At 46.7% G+C, this 20,843-nt stretch overlaps 1 protein-coding gene across 5 annotated transcripts in view; it reads left to right on the top strand.

The window, feature by feature from the left end:
* Positions 1-19,712, top strand: part of FHDC1 (FH2 domain containing 1) — a 43,196-nt gene extending 23,484 nt beyond the window's left edge. For all 5 annotated transcript variants that reach the window (XM_058721141.1, XM_058721139.1, XM_058721140.1 and 2 more), the window contains exons 5-12: positions 487-572; positions 660-760; positions 4,651-4,721; positions 4,822-4,929; positions 6,955-7,025; positions 9,101-9,218; positions 12,975-13,139; positions 15,386-19,712. In XM_058721141.1, coding sequence (XP_058577124.1) covers positions 487-572; positions 660-760; positions 4,651-4,721; positions 4,822-4,929; positions 6,955-7,025; positions 9,101-9,218; positions 12,975-13,139; positions 15,386-17,407 — 2,742 coding nt within the window. In that variant the 3' untranslated portion in view covers positions 17,408-19,712. The remainder of the gene's footprint in view (positions 1-486; positions 573-659; positions 761-4,650; positions 4,722-4,821; positions 4,930-6,954; positions 7,026-9,100; positions 9,219-12,974; positions 13,140-15,385) is intronic.
* Positions 19,713-20,843: the final 1,131 nt, after the last annotated feature.

Genomic DNA, 20,843 nt, shown 5'->3' with positions numbered 1-20,843 from the left:
CCGTTCATGCTGTGTCTCTCTCTGTCTCAAAAATAAATAAACGTTAAAAAAAAATTTTTAAACAAACAAAAAAAGAACTTAGAGGACCATGTTATAATGGTAACCCAGTCTTTTCTGTCTTCTCCCAGTGATCTCCCTTCCAGATTATAACTTTACAGAAAATTTTCATCCTTAGATCTGACCCTTTAGTAACCTCCCTGAGGATTCCTGTGGCTCCGGTTCTGTGGTTTGATCGGGATTGTTTATACCCACAAACGTGACACAACTCTTCTCTTTCTGATTTGTTTGGTTTATCATTCTTTCAAAAAACAACATAGTAAATGTGGTGATTGCCTTTTCTGTCTTTTCTTGGGCCTACATTTTTGATTTGAATTGAGCACTGAAGTCTCATTTTCTTAAAGGAATTTTAAGACGAAATTTAAAATAATGTTACCTTTTAATCATAAGTTATTTTTTTGTCTGCCTTCTTTTCCATTTGTCTTTTAGATAAAGAAATTAAAAACATTTAGTGGAGATGTGTCCAAGCTGTCGCTGGCAGATTCCTTTCTGCACTACTTGATTCAGGTGCCAAAGTAAGGATAATCCATCACTCTTCTTTTCAGAGTAAGGTTTTAAAATTAATGACATAAAATTCTACAGTTTTACTTTTTATTTTTCAGCTATTCACTTCGGATTGAAGCCATGGTGCTAAAGAAGGAATTTTTACCTTCTTGTTCTTCTCTATACACAGACATAACAATTCTAAGAACTGCTACAAAAGGTAAGTGAATGCGTGATGCTTCGTGTAATTTGTTTTTATTAATTTTGGTAGCAGTTTATTTTATTTTAATATTTATTCTTTTCTTACTCGTTTTTGAGAGACCGAGGGAGACAGAGTGCGAGTAGGGGAGGGGCAGAGATAGAGGGAGACACAGAATCCGAAGCAGGCTTCAGGCTCTGAGCTGCCAGCACAGAGTCCAATGCAGGGCTCGAACTCACAAACCGTGAGATCGTGACCTGAGCTGAAGTCGGATGCTTAACCGATTGAGCCACCCAGGCACCCCAAATATTTATTCTTTTTAGTAAGCATTCTTCTCTTAATTTTTACAAATTCATTTACTTTTTTAATTCCAATGTGCTTAATGTACAGTATGATCTTAGTTTCAGGTGTGCAATGTAGTGTTCAACAATTCTATACATCACTCGGTGTTCATCATGACAAGTGCACTCCATAATCCCTATCACCTCTTCCTCCCATCCCCCCACCTACCTCCCCTCTGGTAAACACCAGTTTGTTCTCTGTAATTAAGTCTGTTTTCTTGTTTGTCTCTTTTTCTCTGTTTTTGTTTCTTCCATTCCACATATGAGTGAAATCATGTGGTATTTGTCTTTCTCTGACTTATTTCACTTAGCATTATATCCTCTAGATCCATGCATATTGTTGCCAATGACAAGATTTCATTGTTTTTTATAGTTGACTAATGTTCCATTGTGTATATATATATATACACCATGTTTTCTTTATCCATTCATCAGTCAGTGGACACTTGGGTTGCTTGCATATCTTGGCTATCGTAAATAATGCTGCTATAAACATAGGGGTGCATGTATCCCTTTGAATTAGTGTTTTCATATATTTGGGGTAAATACCCAGTAGTGGAATTACCAGATCATATGGTAATTCTATTTTTCAGTTTTTGAGGAACCTCTTTACTGTTTCCCACAGTGGCTGCACCAGCTTGGTATTAGCTTTTTTTTTTTTTTTATCTTAAAAAATTTTTTTTTAATGTTTATTTCTTTTTGGGAGACAGAGTGCAAGCGGGGTGGGGCGGAGGGGGGAGGCAGAGAGAGAGGGAGTCACAGAATCTGAAGCAGGCTCCAGACTGTGAGCTGTCAGCACAGAGACTGACACAGGGCTCGAACCCATGAAGCGCGGGATTGTGACCTGAGTGGAAGTCGGACGCTTAACCGACTGACCCACCCAGGAGCCCCGGTATAAGCTTATTTTTAAAAACTATTCAATTGATGGGGCGCCTGGGTGGCTCAGTCAGTTAAGCGTCCGACTTCAGCTCAGGTCACGATCTCGCAGTCCGTGAGTTCGAGCCCCGCGTCGGGCTCTGGGCTGATGGCTCGGAGCCTGGAGCCTGCTTGCGATTCTGTGTCTCCCTCTCTCTCTGCCCCTCCCCTGTTCATGCTCTGTCTCTCTCTGTCTCAAAAATAAATAAAACGGTGAAAAAATAAATAAAAATTAAAAAAATAAATAAATAAAAACTATTCAATTGAAATTAGAAGTGCAAGCGCCTAGATCTGCTACACCCTAAAAAGGGAAATGAGATATTACCTGGGATGACAATTAAGGTTTATTTCCATTTACTTTCCTCCCTAAGTAATTAATTGATTAATTAGTCAATTAATTAGCCAATTAATCCATCAGTGAGCATATTATCCTCCTGTAGAAGAAGGTTTCTTTCATCCCAAGCTTCAGAGTAAGGCTTGCTGCTTGCAGCTTGCTCTTCTTCCTCTCCCAGGTCAGCTTTCTCTGACTATGCAGTGTGTAGTGTCTGCTTGTGGGTGCTGGCTCCTGCTCAAAGCCTGGGCGCCTAGGCCAGCTGCATTTTTCCTCCCCCACTCTGGCCCCTGGTGTCCAGGACCTGCTTTGCCGGAAGCATACCTCCTTGCCTCCTGACTCCTCCTGGGCATCTCCAGCATGACTCTTCTGCAGGTTCCTGATAGTTCTGCCCCCTGTTTCCTCTCCCACCTGCTTCCCCTCAAGACTCTAACACCTGGTGGGCTATTTACATTTGAGAGCAGCCAATGGGTTATGTCTGTTTCTTTGAATAGCTTGCTTACGCAGCTTGGATAGACTCCTGAGAGTTGCTCTGCTGTCTCACTCCACAGTGATGAGGTTTGGCCTTCTGGCATTTCTGGCGCTGAGCAGGCAGGCCTCACATGTGTGTGGGCACTCCTCATCTCCAAGGCAGAGTCCCTAGTGCTCCTTACCCCTCACATTTTCCAGGGTTTTCAGGGCCAGCCTGATTCCCTCTTGGTTGTTTTCTAGATTTCTAGTTATCAGTTAAGAGTAGAACTGTTGATTCCTATTTGATTTTCCTGTTTAGTTGCTCTGGTCTGTGTTGAGATAAAATGTTTCTCTTCAGTCCATCGGATTCATTTTAGAGAGGAGACTAAGAATTAAGGACGATTTTTCGTCTTTCAGTAGAGAGGCCTTTTAGAATTTTTTCCTGGGGGCGCCTGGGTAGCTCAGTCAGTTAAGCATCCAACTCGGTTCAGGTCATGATCTTTGCCGTTCGTGGGTTTGAGCCCTGCATTGGACTCTGTGCTGACAGATCAGAGCCTGGAGCACATATCATACTCTGTTTCCCTCTCTCTTTGCCCCTCCCCCACTTGCACTCTGCCTCTCTCTCTCTCTCCTTCAAAAATAAATAAACATTAAAAAAAATTTTTTTTTAATTTTTTCCTGTACACCAAGGCTATCGCAGCAATGTTGGAAGAGTTGTTCTTCCTCTTCAAATCGAGTTGGAGGAATAGTTTTCATAATGAGCAAGGCAAATTTGTGGGCACGGTGGAAACGTTTCTTATCTGGTTAACCTTGAAATACTGGCCTTCTTAGATAACATAATACAGGCAATGATCCAAATGTAAGTTTTTGTAAGTAATACCACACTTATTGGAGAATATGAACTTAAAAAAATCATAGGTGACATTTTATTTTCTATATATCGTGTAATTTTAATAAGCTTTTTTTTTAGCTTCTTAAATACATTAACAATTTTTAATACTGCTTATTTGCACAGATGTGTGTACAAAAGCCTCTGTGTTTGTTAAAGAACTAATTTAAATGGGCACTTGAGTGGCTCAGTCGGTTAAGTGTCTGACTTTGGCCCAGGTCATGATCTCATGGTTCAAGGGTTCGAGCCCTACACTGGGCTCTGTGCTGACACCTTGAAGCCCATTTCACATTCTCTGCCCCCTCTCTCTTTGCCTCTCTCCTGCTCACTTTCCCCTCTCTCTCTCTCTCTCAAATGAACATTAAAAAGATAAGTAAATAAAAATAAAGAGCTAATTTAAAAACATATTGCAGTGAGAAGCTCCTTTTTAACCTTTAAGCCAATCCAAATGAAATGTATAGTTTTGAATAAAATAAACAGATTCTCTGGGTGCTTGGCCCCTAAGGGTTAGTGCTTTGCAAGTTATTTACATGCCATCCCAACCTGTTTATTTTTTATCTCCTTGTAGCTCCTTGACTAAGCAGAATGTTGCTCTCTGTTTGCAGGTTCTATAAATGTAGTCTCAAAGGCTAATGGATATAAAGGGAAAAAATAAACAATTGCTGAGAAAAAGGTTATTCCTGTAACAGTATGCTGCTTTTCATAAGGCCTTTGCATTTTCCACTACTTGAAACTTTTCATTATGGAAGTATCTTGTGAAACTTAACTATCATACCTATTCGATTCCCAGGTAAACACTAGGACGTGGATTACCGGTAGCAAATGGCGCGTTAGATCTACCACAGCATGTGCTGCTTTGTTTGTTTCCTCCAGTTTTTGTATGCAGTGTAGGGTCAGAGTTTGCTTCAGACTCTCCTGAACTTGGATGTGGTCGCTGTCGTGTGCATTTAAGCTGAAGGGACTGTGGTGTGTTCTTTTTTGACAGAGCTGATGCTGTGTGAGGAGCTACATTCAATATTACACTTGGTGCTGCAGGCAGGGAACATCATGAATGCAGTAAGTAAAATTCAAAAGCATTAAAATGTTGCGTTTCTCACTTTATTTGTCTGTGCAGAGGTATATGTATATATTTTTTCTTTTGATTTGTCTTCTTTAGGGAGGGTATGCTGGCAATGCAGTAGGATTTAAACTGTCTTCTTTGCTCAAATTGGCAGACACAAAAGCAAACAAGCCTGGGATGAATCTTCTGCACTTTGTTGCACAGGTATGTGGAAATGGTGACTTCAGAGAGAGAATGAGTGTGAATCGTCCCCGGAGGTGGGGAGGTTTTTCCCAGGTGTAAGGGGGCATCACACGGAAATAGGAAAGGGTGTGGTGGGTTCTAAGAAGGTTCTGTTTGCAGAAGCACTCTGCAGATTCCTGAGCTGAACTGTGCCTAGGGTTGTAGGACAGTAGCAAAGAGGAGGGGGTGGGGGAGGCAGGGGACAGGGTTGGCAAAAGCCGATTATGAAGGGTTCACATCCTAAATGCTGGGGAATTTGGATTCATGCTGTAGCGTTTTGGAGCCAATAGAAGTTCATGCACGGCATAATGGCATGAGCAGGCTGGCTTTGTTTTTAGGAAAATAAGGCAATATGGAGAATGGGCTGCAGTGGAGAGAGAACTAGAAATGGGGTACCTCTTGGCAGAAGTTGGCTCTGATCGCTTGGCAAGAGCTGAGAATCAGAGTCCTAGCCACGCGGATGAAGAGCAGAGGCCTGGGTGTGAGACATTCCCAATGTTGGGTTGACTAGATTTGTAAGTGTAGAGTGAAGGGGTCAGAGCAGTGAAAAAGATCACCTCCACCGGTGTCCCTCTGTGAACTATAGGTTAGCTCACCTCGCCACGAGCACAGGGTTTGGTATCTTCCCCCTGTCCATCACCTCCATTTCTGACTGGGTCTTTGTGATACCGAAACAACCAATTACAAAGTAGAAAGTCAGCCAAAGACAGTTGCCTCTTTGTTGTTAAATTATCTCAAATTACGAATTACATCGATTTGTTTTTCCTTCACTGGATCACCTTTGTTGTTTTGACAGCAATCACACAGATGTAGGTTTAAGCTGGGGAGGAAGCTGGGCTCGTTTCTAGTGTGAGCTTCAGAACAGGATGGAATTAGGATTTTGACGTGTCCTTTATTAGCTGTACTTCCTCAGACAAGTTACTGAAACATTAAGACCCTCAATTTCTTCATCTAATCATGGGGCTAGTGATACTGCAAAACAGGTAACCAACAGGGTTGAAGGGGATCATTCCATAAAGTGCCAGACTCGTGTTTGGCACAGAGTAAGCGCTCCGTAAATAATACACACAATTACTATGACATTCTTCAGAAGACAAAGGACATGTTGAACTCAGGGCTAATTTAAAAGTTAATTTTCAGGGCATTAAAACCAGAAAATGTCTTCCTTACCCTATGTGCCTTGAAGGTAGCCTTCTGGCAGTTCTTTTGTTTATTTATTTAAAAGGTTTTTGTTGTTGTTGTTGCTGTTTTGGTTTGGTTTTGGTTTTGTTTTTGTTTTTTTGAGAGAAAAGCATGTGAGTGGGGGAAGGGGCAAAGAGAGGGAGAGAATTCCAAGCAGGCTCTGTGCTGTCAGCTCAGAGCCCAGCATGGGGCTCAGTCTCACGAACTGTAAGATCCTGACCTAGGCCAAAATGAAGAGTCAGACGCTTAACCAAATGAGCCACCCGGTGCTCCCCTGGCAGTCCTTTTAGATCCACGTATCCAGGTGCTCTAACTTGGTCCCTACCCATGTGGGGATGTTTCCGGAGTTGGTGATTGCTTCCTTCATACCTACCTTCCTTGTATCCTCTGAACAGATGAAGAATGCAAATACCTCCATGGCTTGTGCACCTTCTGATTAAAGTCATTTTGCAAACTGGTTTAACAGCTGAAGGTATCTTGGTCATATACAGGCACACTCATAGGTATGGGTGGTATTTAAGCAGGATTTATTGGATTCTCTTAGAAACAATGGGCCCTGCTAAGCTACCACCCACTTCCATTGACTCTGCATGCACATGAATTGTATTTCACGTCAGGATTGGTTGCTCTGGGAAGTTAAATATATCTTGAGAGTAGGGGAGTTCTGGTAAATCTTGTTAAGAATATCAGAGTTCATGTTTCAGTGAATTGCTTTGAATATACCAAGCATAAAAACAAGAACTTTAAGGTTCCTTTAAGCCTTGGGAAAATTGTTTCCTTCCAGTTTTATACATACAGTGAGAGAAAATTCTGTTTTTATTCTAGGAAGCCCAAAAGAAAGATGCCATTCTTCTAAACTTCTCTGAAAAATTGCATCACGTTCAGGAGGCTGCTAGGTAAGCAAGGAAGACTGAAAGTGAATTGTAAGATTCACATTTTTTGAAGCTATTTTTTAATGAAAACTGGTGAAGATATTATAACTTTAAAAAGTTTTGTCTTGTTGAATTTTCAGACCTTCCTTTTATTTGCTTACAGAGGTGTGTGTGCATCTTTGGAAATTGGGGGTTTTGAAAACTTAATCTTTTATTTTTAAGCTAAAAACCCCATTTCAGTCTTTTCTAATGAATATCATCAGTGTAAAAACAGTATGGATTGAGAACTTCAAATCCCTCCACACCCAACAGGTAGAGCTCAAACAACACAGCCTATTACCTCGGGAGTTGGCATATATCAGTCAAACGTCCAGGGCTGTTTCCCTGTAGAATCTAACATGGTACATTGATTTTCTATTGCATTAGAAGAAGTTGGAACCATACCAAGGGTTGTGAAAGGATTGTATTTAAATTAGTCACTCAACAGAGAAAGTAGCTACCGAACATAAAGCTGTGTTTACATCACTTTAATTTGCTTCTTATCCCAGTGTAAATGTGTGTTTTAATGTAGCTATAATCTGTGTCTATGTACTATGTTGAGTTCCGTGTTTTTATTTTTTATAAGTTTATTTATTTTGAGAGAGAGCACGGGAGGGGTGGAGAGAGAGGGAGAGAGGGAATCCCAGACAGGCTCCGCATTGTCATGTCAGTGCAGAGCCTGATGTGGGGCTCGAACTCATGAACTGTGAGATCACAACCTGACCCAAAATCAAGAGTCGGACCCTCAGCCAGCTGAGCCACCCAGGCTCCCCAGAGTTCCGTGTTTTTAAATTTACAGCACATATCTATGTATCCAGTGGTAAATCCAGCTTTCCCAGAAAGAAGCCCTAATTTGTAGCACCTGCTGATTTCCATAGTGTAAATACTGCTACGGTGGCAGATTTCAAGCTACCCGTGTGGCCTTACTGAGGGAGGAGCTGGGAGGGGATGCCAACACCCACAGTGGCCTCTTGCAAGCTGGCTCCGGCACCCTTCGTGTTACCTGCTTGTTATCTGTGTGACTATTTCTAGTTAGGGGAGCCATGAACCATATGCATAAATACATAAGCCGCAGCTTTTCAAGCTAAGCCCTGTCATTGGCCAGTGGCTCAGTATTATTAACTGTGAACATCTAACCACAGATTACATGTCTTTCCCAAAGGGAAATTATTGGTCCAAAGTTGTGAATAGTTCATAGTTCATGTTTATAGATTTTCAGATTATTCCCCCAAAGAATGAGCATCTTAAAAGATATAAACTGTTTTGGTTTTGAATTTCTGAAAGCAACTTGTGTGAGAATATTTTTTCCTCTGACTAGTATAGAAATGTTACTAAGAGGTGTACATAGAAATAATCATTACATTTTTGTTCTGACATTTCTGGTTAGATGGGAAAGTTCAGCTAGATGCTGTCTTAGAAGAAAACCTAGTCAGTAAAGTTTGTTTCTTTGAAATAGAAGATGAGGTATCCTGGTGAAGTACAGACAGATCATAAATGGATGCTGATGACCAGTGAAGGTGGAAAACGTGATTGCACGACGAAAAGTTAGAATTTGCGATAGAAGCAGGAAAGCATTCTAGTTTATGAATTTGCTAAGTGAATTGCACTGGGTTCTAGGTATCACCTATTCACTTTACCTGGTGACAAAAATATCACTCAGTGCACTACCAATCTTGATGTGATGTATGTAACAAAGGTAAAATGTAAGAAATGTAAAAAATGATCAGTTCTGTCATTGCAGAATTGTTAGCTGCATGGTTAGTTCTCTCTGAAATACCGAGTGCTTACTCTGGCTGTCTGTGGCCACATGAAGTCTGCTTAGTATCTCCTTATTGCCCTTAATGTCTACACTGCCTTGCTTTCCGTGAGTTAGAGCTTTTGCATTGGTTCCAGAGGGAAGTCTAAGTATCTGAGTCTAAGTACAGGGGTGGTAAATGTCATCGCGGTAGTTCTGCCCTTCTGTTTCTAGGTTTGACCAACGGCTAGTCTTGTTTGACGTGCCTGCGTGACACATGGCTTCCCTGTGCCAACTGCCCACTCTCTCCCCTTTCTTCTTTCAGATTATCTCTGGATAACACGGAGGCAGAACTGCGCTCGCTCTTTATCAGGACGAGATCTCTGAGGGAAAACATTCAGCGGGATGGTGAACTTTGTCAGCAGGTGGAAGATTTCCTTCAGGTTTGTGGGTGATTTGAGTCCGTCTCTCGTTTCGGCTCCAGGCACCTGGCAGGGCTGGTTAAATCTGCACGCGTTTGTGGAAGCAGCGGGTTCCGGTTCATGTATTTTTTCCCCAGCTCAGTAGAAGGAACTTTGTATTTCAATGCCCATTCCTTGCCACATTGGTTTTCTGGCAGGCGTTGTTGAATGAGGTCTGCACGTAAGGTGTTTGCTTAGGGCTGGCCTCCCTTTACCCCTGCTCCCCGTCCATCATTGCCCCGCGCTGTAGCCAACTGGTATCGGCATGTGGTGCTGACCCTTGACGGCATATGCGTGGCAGTTCAGGTTTTGCTTCGAAACCGCAGCGTACGAGTTCTTGCCTCCTAATCCAACTTTTGGACAACAGAAGGGAGTTCCACGGAAATCATAGACACCTGAGAACTTGGGCTGTTGTTCCTTCACTTGTTTTTATTCAAGAAACAAGCCAGGTTTTGGCATGTTTTTATAATGAGAGCAGGAGCACACACGATAGCCGTGACTATCAACACCCCAAACACATCAGCCACACAGGGTGTGTCGGGAGCTGCTCTGAATAACATCAACAAAAAACAGCCGAGTGGACGTGTTTGTGACAGCTCACTGTGACTCACTAATCACATAGTCTGACATACTTCTTGTATCTTCCTTATTTAAAAAAAAGGGGCAGCTTTTCATGCTTTTGGTCTCCAGGGAAGTGGTATGCTACCGTCAGTATCCGTGCTTTGCGCCTTTCGAGGCGGCACATGTGCAGCACGGCCACCCTTGGTGCCGGGAACGGCATGCTCCGAAGGTCCTGCCAACCTCAGCTTTCACTCGTTTCCTCGGAATTAAGCTACATCAAATATTGGAAGTTGCAGCTCCCATCAGCGAACACTTTGGTTCTGCTGCACGTTTATTTTTATGATTAAATATGTATTTTCTTTCAGATATAACCAAACAAATACTCTGTTTAAAGTGCACAGATTTTTCTCCACAATGCAAACACCACCATAAAATACCTAACAGGTAGGAAAGCTGGGGTACCTGGGTGACTCAGTTGGTTAAGCGTCCAACTTCGGCTCAGGTCATGATCTCACGGCTTGTGAGTTCGAGCCCCACATCGGGCTCTGTGCTGACAGCTCGGAGCCTGGAGCCTGCTTCGGATTCTGTGTCTCCCTCTCTCTCTCTCTGCCCCTCCCCCACTCACTCCCTCTCTCTCTCAAAAATAAACATACATTAAAAAAAAAATTATGGTCTAACAGGTAGGAAAGCTCTTAGCAGTAAGCACATGCAGACAAATGAGAGAAATCCAGAAATACGGGGGGAAGGCCATCTCATCCCACAGTGAGATGAGAATCCTGGATCTCTCATTCCCTGGCTCTTACATTAAATATTAATATTTTATGCTACATAGCAGCACAGAAAGGTTTATGATGAAAAGCAGCTCTGTCTTAGCCGTGCCCCTAGGCTGCTCTTTAAAGGCAACCTTGTTTGACTCTAAATGCTTCTTTCTCGTAATCATTTTTATCTTTGTAAATAAAATGTTCTCATACAGCTATTTATTTTTCTTTTTTATGTTCAATTTCTTTTTAAATGGTGGGGGGGAGCAGGTATTAATATTATAAGGTAGGGCGGGGTCAGGCCATGAAGGGAAAACGTTGGACTTTGTGCTCTTAGCCATGGGGAAACATTGAAGTTTTTTGAGCAGAGAAAAGACAAGAACACAGTCTTGCAAATCTCTGTCAGTATTTTGACCCTCTGGGCAAGAAATAACGAATACGTTGGTTTGGAACTTTAGTCTGGAGCAAACAAGTGAGACACGGAAAGTGGAGTCTCCTGGCACGGCTACTGATATCTTGTCCATTATACTTGGCCAGTGTGGCTCTGGACGGCCATTTGTGGTCCTGACTGCAAAAATTAAGTCTTGGCAAAAGACTCTGAGCCGGGTGATTTTTCACACCCATATTTGGAATGTTTCACTTTCCCAAGTCCTAAGGGTGACCACAGTGCATGTTAAGTTTTTCCTTCCTGGTTTTCTCTCGATCCCCACAGGATCTAGTGATGAGACATGGGAGGAGGAGCTAAGCTAATCTATCCCATGTAGATAGATTCTTGTCAAGAGTCCTGTTTTTCTGCTGTTGAGTTTTTCTTGGCTAGAATCCACCTTTCCCCCTGTGGAAGAATGACAGGCAAAGATTTATCTTTTCATGAATACCCTTCTCTCCATAAAGAATAATGCAGCATGAATGCGCACACTGCCTCGGGCTACTGACTCAGATGGTTACTTTCTCTGGTATCTGGTTTCCTGAATAGTTTTGGTTTCCTACTACCTCTTGAGTGTGTTTGGTGTAAGGAAAGGACTCTTATGGGGGAGAGTGTGTGGGAGCGGGTGAGAGGTGACGTGTCTCCTCAGAACTTCTCTTCCTTCTCCAAGCATGTTTCAGCAGCGATCCCACTCCATGAGAGCGGGCAGTCCATCGCTTCACATTTCCTAGGCCGGTCCTTCCACTCAAAGGAAGTGTCTCAAATAGAAGCCTTTTTAAGAACAAGATCTGTGTGATTTATAAAGTCACGTACTTCACGCATTCCTTCTTCACATAAGCCTTGTTCCCTGGTGAAAAAGAAGGTTGACTTGAGTGTGATCCCAAGTAATTTGGTCCCCATGCGGCTGTGGCTCCTCTAACCTGCTGCTTCCTCATTTCAGCTCAACATGAAATGTCCCCAGCGTGTCAGGGAAGTGTGCTCGTGCGCCTGATAGGTCCCCATCCTGAAAGGGCTGAGAGCTCACTGGAGGAGAGCAAACCTCTTTCGTTTCTGTTTCTTTGTTGTGTTCGGCACCTGAATCTGTAGGGGCACTGGAGACTTTGTCCTGGAAGAATGAGGAGGAGGTGAAGAAGTGAAGAGGATGGATTTGTGTAGGGCAGTAATTCCTGTCCATGGGGGCTCATCGGGGTCTCCTGCAGTTTTAATAAAATACCAGTGGCAGTTACACCTCAGACGTACTGAATCGCATGGGTGGGGTATGAGCATGCACTGTCGACACAGCATCTGAGCTGACTTGGATAAGCACCATGGTTAGGAAGTCTTGGCTGGGGCATTTGTCTAGGCACAGGGGCTTCCAGTCCTTTGGGATGACACTGACACTGATACAGGTCACTTGAGGTGAGGCTTAAACTCCTCCTCCACAGGATAACTCATCAGTACGAGTGACTTTTGGCACCCTGAAGTGAACCCTTGGCCAGTATCAGACCTTTTTTTTAATGTTTATGTATTTTTGAGAGAGAGAGAGAGAAAAAAAGGGGACAGAGGATCCGAGGTGGGCTCTGTGCTGACAACAGCGAGCCCAGTGGTGGGTCTCGAACTCACAAACAATGAGATGATGACCTGAGCCAAAGTCTAACGACACTCAACCGTCTGAGCCACCCGGGCGCCCCAAGACTCACTTAGAAGGAAGAACAGATACAGAATGAGTTTTCCTTAATAAAACCAACGTTACGCCTATGTCATTTTTCAGTAGCCTTAAAGGCTACCATTTTGTTAGAGGCATTCTGTAGATTAAAGCTCTTTAGGCTCATTTGTTGCTTCCAGGCCTTTACACAGGAGTTCACCTTGCTTCCCCAGGGCTTTGTTTGGGTTGAATTATTTTCCCTTCTGGACTTGAAATTGAGCCCAGGAGCACGGCTTCCCTGGGCACTAGACGGCGCAGAAAGTCTCTTCACTGCTGTTGACTTGAGCGTGTGCTTGTTTGTTTTCCCGCAGTTCGCTGTGGAAAAGCTGACAGAACTGGAGCGCTGGAAGCAAGAGCTCCAGGACGAGGCCCACACCCTTATAGACTTTTTCTGTGAAGACAAAGAAACCATGAAACTGGACGAGTGCCTTCAGATCTTTAGAGATTTTTGTGTCAAATTCAACAAAGCGGTTAAGGTATGGCCGATGGCATCTCCCTGTTTTCTGAGTTGTTTGGATTTTTGTTTTTCGCTTTCCGCACCCAGCCCTCTGTCCCTGGCAGAAAGATGGGTCAGCATTTCCACGCTTTCAGGGAAGTCTGGCCCAGGCAGCATTGCCACGCTCTCAGTTGGGGTTACCGGGAAGTGTCTGTGCCATCCTGGCCCCGAGCACCTCCCGGTCGCCGGGAGCCCAGCGTTGGCTGCCTCCGCTAAGGTGCTGCTCACACCAACACCTGCTTTGATGCCCTGAAAGAGTTATGTTAGTAAAGTTCATCTATGATGGCAGCCGTGATATTAACAAGTGTCTTTGAAGATCCTGAGTGTCTCCCTCCCCCCCCCCTCCCCAGGAGAGAATTTCCCCTTTGGGGGAACCCTTTGTTGCGGTGGGATGATTGGAAGGTGTTCTCTCACCTGTTTCAGACACCACGGCTATTGCCAGGCAGTGGGCACTGCAGAAACTGTGTCCTCCTCAGCCAGAGCAGGCTTAGAAATCCTCAAGCGCTTAGGGGTCTGCTGCCGTCTGAGCAATACGGCCGCGTTTCTTGCCCTTTAGCCTCCGATTCCAGTCATCTCTGGGTTCAGTGTAGGAGCCAGAAAACTCTGGGTTCCTTGGCTTTGCAAATACAACTTCTCATCTGTCCGTTAAAGACAAAACGACATCCCTTTACTTCAAGTGGTGGTGAGGAACCAAATACTTGTGCGCGTTATCCCTCCCCCGTATTTAAATGCAGGTTTGTCCATAGCTGAATTCCTTTGTGGGACTGGTCACATTTCCCTCCAGCCCTGAGTAGGCCAGAGTGACTTGAGTCCTCAACCCCTCCTTCCTCTCTCCAGCTAAGAGAAGGAGGCTGAGCCTGTGGCCACGTTTCCTCTCCCTTGTCCAAGCAGTGAGCTCAGCAGAGGGGGGCGGTGGTGGGTGGTAGAGGCCAAATTGGCTCTTTCTGAGGCCCTCACTCCCTGTCAGAATTCTGCAGGCCCAAGAGGCCACCTGTGTGATTCTCTCCGCCCAGCTGTTCTGAGCGCCAGGACCTGGCCCCACTCCCACTGCAGGCAGCTTTGGGGGAGAGGGCCTGGGGGACCTGGGACACTGGAGAGGCTGGACCAGAGCTGCAGGAAGGGCCATGCCTCCCCAGCCAGAGCCAGAGTCTCGAGGAAACTTGGAGGGGAAGTCCACCATTTGAGGAAATTGATCTTCAAGTAAAAAGTACTACCAATAACAGGCGTGGCTTGTGAGATCCGAGGGACTTGGCACCGAGGGACTGCATGCTCCCATCCCCCAGAGACACAGGCTCCACGGAGCTGAGGTCATCCAGGGTCAGCCGGGGCACCTCCTCTGGGCCCTTGGGTCCCTGGAGGTCGAACGGAGCCAGTCCTGTCACCAGCTCATGCTCCTTAATCCCCAGAGCCAATGGCGAGAGCGGAGAGGACCGGGCTACAACGATACAGATGTATTTAGGTGATACAAATATATTTAAAGTGCACAGCCAGGTGGTAAAATGTGCTTTAGCATATACATTTGTTCTGGTTCAGTTTTGCTGGGGTGAGGCCTGGGTACTTGGAGCTGGGTGAAGGGTAATCGAAGGATTTATAAAGCAAATCATCTTGTCTGATTGTGGAAGGGGGTGGAGCATGAGGGACCGAGCCAACATGACCTCTCTGGTGTTCTTTACTGAAGAGCATTCAGGGAACAGAGATTTGAAAGGCATCTCTTAATATCTAGCGTATACATTTATGCATCCAAAGCATTAAGTAGAATGTGCTGCTCGTGTGTGTGTAGATGCAGTCAACACAGATGCCACAGGGAGGTTTGATCTCTGACTCCTTTTTTTCCTCTCTGCCATTGCTTAACTCCCCCTTCCCTGGAAGTCCTTTCCATCTTGCCCTGCTTAGAAGCCAAGTTGGGTTCCCTTGGAAATGAAGTGGCAGGCATGTGTGGAATCACAGCCTACATTTAGAGGACAGTGCCTTGACTGGAAAGCTGCAAGTTGGGCCCAGGGACGATAAGCTTAGATTGGTGGGGCCACCCCCACGCAGCTTTGGGAGAACTAGCCCTGTCCACACCCACACAGGTGCAAACACCAGTATCTCTCTTGGTGAAGCTTACGCTGGGCTCTCCTCCCTGCGTGTATATCTCACTGGAGTCTTAGGGCAGGTGGCTCTGGAGTTGCACACACGTTCCACACGTCTCATGCGTCTTGGGGCTTCTCTCCACCCCTCGTTCAGGACAACCAGGACCGGGCGGTGCAGGAGCTGAGACAGCTGCAGCGGCTGAAGGAGCGGGAGCAGAAGCGTCGCTCCTGGGCAGCTGGGGAGCTCGGGGGCTTCTGCCGGAGCAGCAGTGAGAATGATGTGGAGCTGCTGACCAAGAAGGGCACAGAGGACCTGCCCCCCTTCCTGCAGCCCAGGCCCGTCAGCCCTTCCTACCGACCTCCTAACGCCCGCCGCTCTCGCCTTTCCCTGGGCGCCTTTGCTGACCGGGAGCTGCTGACCTTCCTGGAGAGTTCCACTGGCAGCCCCGAGGAACCCAGCAAGTTTAACAGCTTGCCCCGGAGCAGCCCCCGGCAAGCCCGGCCCACACTGGCCTGGATGGAGCCTGGGGGCCCGAGGGCCCAGGACCCCAGCCATGCACGCAGACCTCAGGCCTCACAGAGCCAGGAGGAGGCCCCTGAGCCACCCTCATCTTGGCAGAGCCAGCTCCCAGTCCCCCGACCCGAGGACCCTGCGCCCCTCTTCCCTCGAGCTCGGCGCAGTGGGGTGGGCATCCTTCAAAAGAGGAACAGCGAGCCCATGGGCCTGGCTCCCGCCCGGTCCCCTCCGCTCTCACCATTGGCTCTGGGGATTAAGGAGCATGAGCTGGTGACAGGACTGGCTCAGTTCGACCTCCAGGGACCCAAGGGCCCAGAGGAGGTGCCCCGGCTGACCCTGAATGACCTCAGCTCCGTGGAGCCCGTGTCTCTGGGGGATGGGAGCATGCAGTCCCTCGCTGTCAGTCACAGTGGCCTGCTGCCTGTGAGCTCAAGTGCCCCAGGGGGTCTCAGCCCAGCCCTGCAGGGGGATGATGGATCTGCCCCCGACCAACCTAGTGGCGAGGCTCTGGTATCTGTAGGCAGCAGCGACCCTGAGAGCAAAGACCCCGGCCCTTTGTTCTACATCTCGGATGCCACTGACTGCTCGCTGACCCTGGACTGCTCAGAGCCAGGGGAGGGGGGTGGTGGGGATGGCTCCCTGTCCTCTGGGGCTGGAGAGACAGGCAGCCAGGTCTCCTCTCACCCTCCTTCCAGCCCCCCCGGGGAGGCTTCTGCTCCCCTCTCCGGGAAGAGTGAGCCCAGCTGCAAGGACGCCCTTCCCAGGGACAGACCTGCCAAAGGGAAGGATGCGACAACACCAAAGAGAAGCTCCCTCAGAGAGGCATCCCAGGGGACCTCCAAGGCAGTGAGTGCCAGGCGGAGCCAAGGGGCGGCGCCCAAGCCTGTGCGGACCTTGACAGCCTCTGAGAGCGAGAGCATGCGTAAAGTCGTGCCCATCTCCAGGTCGAGCCGCAGCTCGGTGGGCTGGAAGCGGCCTCCCGGGGACACCCCCAGCAGCCCAGCACAGCAGCAGTGGTCGCGCCGGAGCTCCGTGCGGGGGACCTCGGACGTGTCGCCCAGGAGGCCCTCTACAGGGGCTGTGACCGTGCCGGAGGAGCCGAGGCTGGCGAGGGGGAGCGGCAGCTCTGGCAGCGTCCGGCCCGGGAAGGAACACCCCCTGCAGCCCAGGGGCTCGTTCAAGAAGCCCAGCGCCAAGCCCCTCAGGAACGTCCCCAGACAGAAGCCTGAGGAAAATAAAATCTGCCGCTCCACCTCCGAGAGCCCCGAAGAGGAGCCCAAGGCCCCGCCGCCCCCCAGCGTGCCCCGTGTCCCGCCTCCCGTGCCGAGCTTTGCCCGGAACACAGTTGCGTCCTCATCTCGGTCCATGAGAACAGATTCTCCTCCCGTGGCCAAGGCTCCTGGCATCACTCGGACTGTTTCCCAGCGTCAGCCGAGGCCGAAGGGTAGCCCCGAGGATGCCATCCCCAAGGACAGCGGCACCCTGCGGCGGGCCAGTAGCGCCCGGGCCCCCAAAAAGTGTCCGGAGTCTGCTGGGGGTCCCAGTGCCAACACAGAGATGCCTCCAAAGGGCCGAGGGGCTGGGGAAAGGGCCTCCCTCAGACTGAAAAACTCAGATCCGACCACACTGGGGAAAACCCTCGATCCCTTACGGAAGTGATAGGTGTCTGTCCTCTCGCTGCTGGGGGCTCAGGTGGTGAGGACTGACTCCTGTGACAGTCCAGCACCGGATGTCTCTGTTCACATAAAGTCACCCCCTGGTGCCAGCCACTAACGCTCATGTCACCGAAGGTGTGGTCCAGGAGGCTGGTGGACTGCCACCCACTGTGACGCCTCCTGCTGTAAAGTCCCCAGTCTGGATGTGCACCATGACGGCTGGCACCTCACACACTCCTCCCCAAGCAGAGACCGCATGAAAAACATAGATGTCTGAGATGACATTCTTCCGTACGGAGTAAAAGAATTTTGGCCAGTTTGCCTATTCCAAACTTATTTTTGAATATTACAAAAACTGCATATTTTAGTTCCTTTTGCAGAATGAAATGCCTCCTAGGAAAAAAGACAAAACCCTTAATATGAAGACATTTTTATTTTCCTGTGTTCCCTGGCCTCAGGGTTCCACCTGCCCACACACCGTCCATTGCTGGCAACTGGACTTCTCTGCAGGCCCTGGGTGCTCTGTGATTGGCACCGTCTCCTCGAAGTCTCTCTGTGTTGCTCATCTTTCTGTGTGTGACTTCGGGTGAGGGTTTGCTTGTGAGCAGGAGGGAAAGTGAGACTGGTGCGTGGAAATCGGATGCTCCCATGTGCTCAGGACAGGCACCATGGGCAGCGCCTTCCCTGCAGACGGGGAGCCGCCCCTGGGAGAAATGCTGGATCTTCCGGAACTTAGAAGTGCCATATTTTAATGGAAAGGCATTGAGGGGCTGTTTGGCTGAGCACACCTGCCCCTTCTGTGTTTCCCCATTTGTGTATCTGTTATAAAACTGAGTGAAGGCTGCTATGACCTGGGATCGCTCTAGTTACAGGGAAAAACAAACCCTTCTGTCTCCCAGTCTTGTCCCTCCCTTCTCTCTCTGCCTGTAGCCAGCCCTTCCTTCTCTTGCGAATGCAACACAAAGCCGGGAGGGTCTGTGCGTATTATTTATGCCACTGATGATGCTTCTAATGTCGATGTCTGTTCTTTGTGGTACAACGGTTTTTAAGTCCTGAGAAAAAACAAATACATTTTTTTAAACAAAAAACAAAAAACAAAAAAAAAAACTAAAAACAAAACAAAAAATAAAAAAAAAAAGAAACTACTTTCAGAAGAATTTATATCATCAGGAAATTTTTGGGAAAAAAAGGCTTTATTCAAAAGGGAGAAAACGTGTACTGTTTCTACTCACTGCCCATTTCACTACTTCCTTTTGAGGCTAATTAGGAAATGAAGCAATTCTGGAAACTTCCTTGTTATTTTAAAGTCATCCCCCACTCTTTTTCACTTTTGGTCATTTATTGAAATTGTAGTGACACCTTGGTGTAGATCCAACAGCGGTAGATGGATTTCAGCGAATCCACATGGTTGATGTTACAATCTTCCTCCTGTAGAATGTTGCCTTTCATCCAAATTAATTGGAAACTGAGCTTCCCTAAGTCAGCCAGATTGAAAAGGTAAATTTTATGATTGAAGAAGTAAGGCACCTGACCGCAAAATCTCTTATAAAAATAGCCTTGAATACGTATTTCACAGGCCCCACAAAATGGTTATGGGAATCCTATAGTGTTTTTCACCATCTCAAAAAGCCTAAGAAATCATATATTTAACCGTGCAGATAACAACATTCAAGGCACAGGGCCCGTGGTTGGGTGGAAAAGGACGAAAGAGATCAAAAGTTTGTGGATAGCGATGGGGTCAGGACCTCCAGGTAGGATCCTGGGAACCAGGGTCCCAGTCCCTGCTTGGTCACTGATGCTATGTGACTTTGGCAAATCACTCCCTCTCCCTAAGCCTCTGTTTCCCAGTCTACAGAAGTCGGGGCACGGCTGCAGTGATGGCTTCTAAAGGTCCCTTAGCTCAAAGAGGGAGCTATTATTATCAACAACCAAGGACCCACCTGCCCCAGGACCAGCTTCTCCAAACCAACCCCCAGCACCTCCATAACAGAGGCCTCAACGTCAAAGGCCTGCTTAAAATAAAGCACCTTCAGAATGTGTTGTTGCTTTGAAATCTAATAAGCTGAGTTTCTTGAGAAGCGGCATTTTACTTAGCCCTGTGGACCCTATGTGTATGCATCTGTGTGAGCAGGTGATCATTCTATTACCTTTTATTGGTAGTAAGCTTTGAAAAATAATTTAAGTATCTAATGCAGAAATGTAAATAAATTTCTATATAAATTTGTTTAAGATGAACTGAATGTATTTAAAGGCTCATTTATATGTTCTTTTATGTAACATGTAGTTTAATAAAGTTCCTGTTTATGGGAGTTGTGTTTTATCCTCAACTTGCTCTGCTGATGGGTGTGTATGTGTGGGATCCTGGGGGAAGAGTATATAATTTCCTGCACACAGAAAAGCCCTGATATAGGAGGTACAACAGCTTTGAGATACAGCAGTCTTGTCCTCAAAAGGCTCAAGAGCCAAATTAGGCTGTTAGTGTGTGTCTTCTCGGGAGCAGAGTCTGTGTTTACCTGAAGGCCTAGAAAGCAGGCCTCGTGCCAGACCCGTGGGAATGCAAGCATTGCATCTGACACGCAGGCCGTCGATGGAATGTTCAGCACCTCATACATGCTCACATTGTTCCATGTTTTGGGCCAAGCTTTGTGTAATCTCTGTGGGGCCAGCAAGTCTGGATCTGCTCCTATGTGTCCTCATGCATTTTGGCTCAGGACACTATTGGGAAATCACAGCTCACTTCTGCGGCTGCCTTAGGAATGAGCAGAGAGGGAGGGAGGTATGGCTTTATTTGAAATGCAGTGCTGGTGCTTATTTGAGAAGAGAGGGGAATTGTTCAGAAGGTGCACCTCATACCTCAGGGGTTCATGTCAAGTTTTAGTCCTGGCTACTCTTGTGCTTTATCTGAAACGGTTTACAGGTTGATCCCTGGGTCAGGCACTGAGAGATAGATGAGTAGATGATGTCCTTGTGAGTTGCTGTCTGCCCCCATGAACTCTGAGAGCCTGGTTCTGCCTGTTACAAGCTGGTTGGGCCACTGGACCCCTTCCTGTACCTTCAACCTATTGTACCAGGGGTTACTGACATCAAAAAAAGACTTCATTTGCACAGTGGGTCTCAAGTAGTTTTAACCCTTTTATTTTATGACTTTCAAAAGGAACCTGTGTTCCAGTCCTCCTGAAGATACATGTTGAGTTTAATGGGACCACAGTTCCTAATTGTTCATTCAAGATTCTGCTTATTTGTGTATTATGGTGGGACGCTCCAGAATAGTTTGGTGGAACTATTAATTCATCCCTGCAAGGTGAACAAATTCACCAACTTCTGCCTCTAAGGGTGCAATAGCCTACCTGCTCCCATCTGGCAATGATGTAAGCTTTACGCCCAACGTGGGACTCAAACTTGCAACCTCGAGATCAAGAGTCACTTGCTCTACTGACTGA

This window comes from Neofelis nebulosa, chromosome 3 (assembly GCF_028018385.1).
Source record: "Neofelis nebulosa isolate mNeoNeb1 chromosome 3, mNeoNeb1.pri, whole genome shotgun sequence".
NCBI classification, from domain to species: domain Eukaryota; kingdom Metazoa; phylum Chordata; class Mammalia; order Carnivora; family Felidae; genus Neofelis; species Neofelis nebulosa.
The sequence above is the reverse complement of the archived record's forward strand: the minus strand, read 5'-3'. Positions and strand labels throughout refer to the sequence as shown.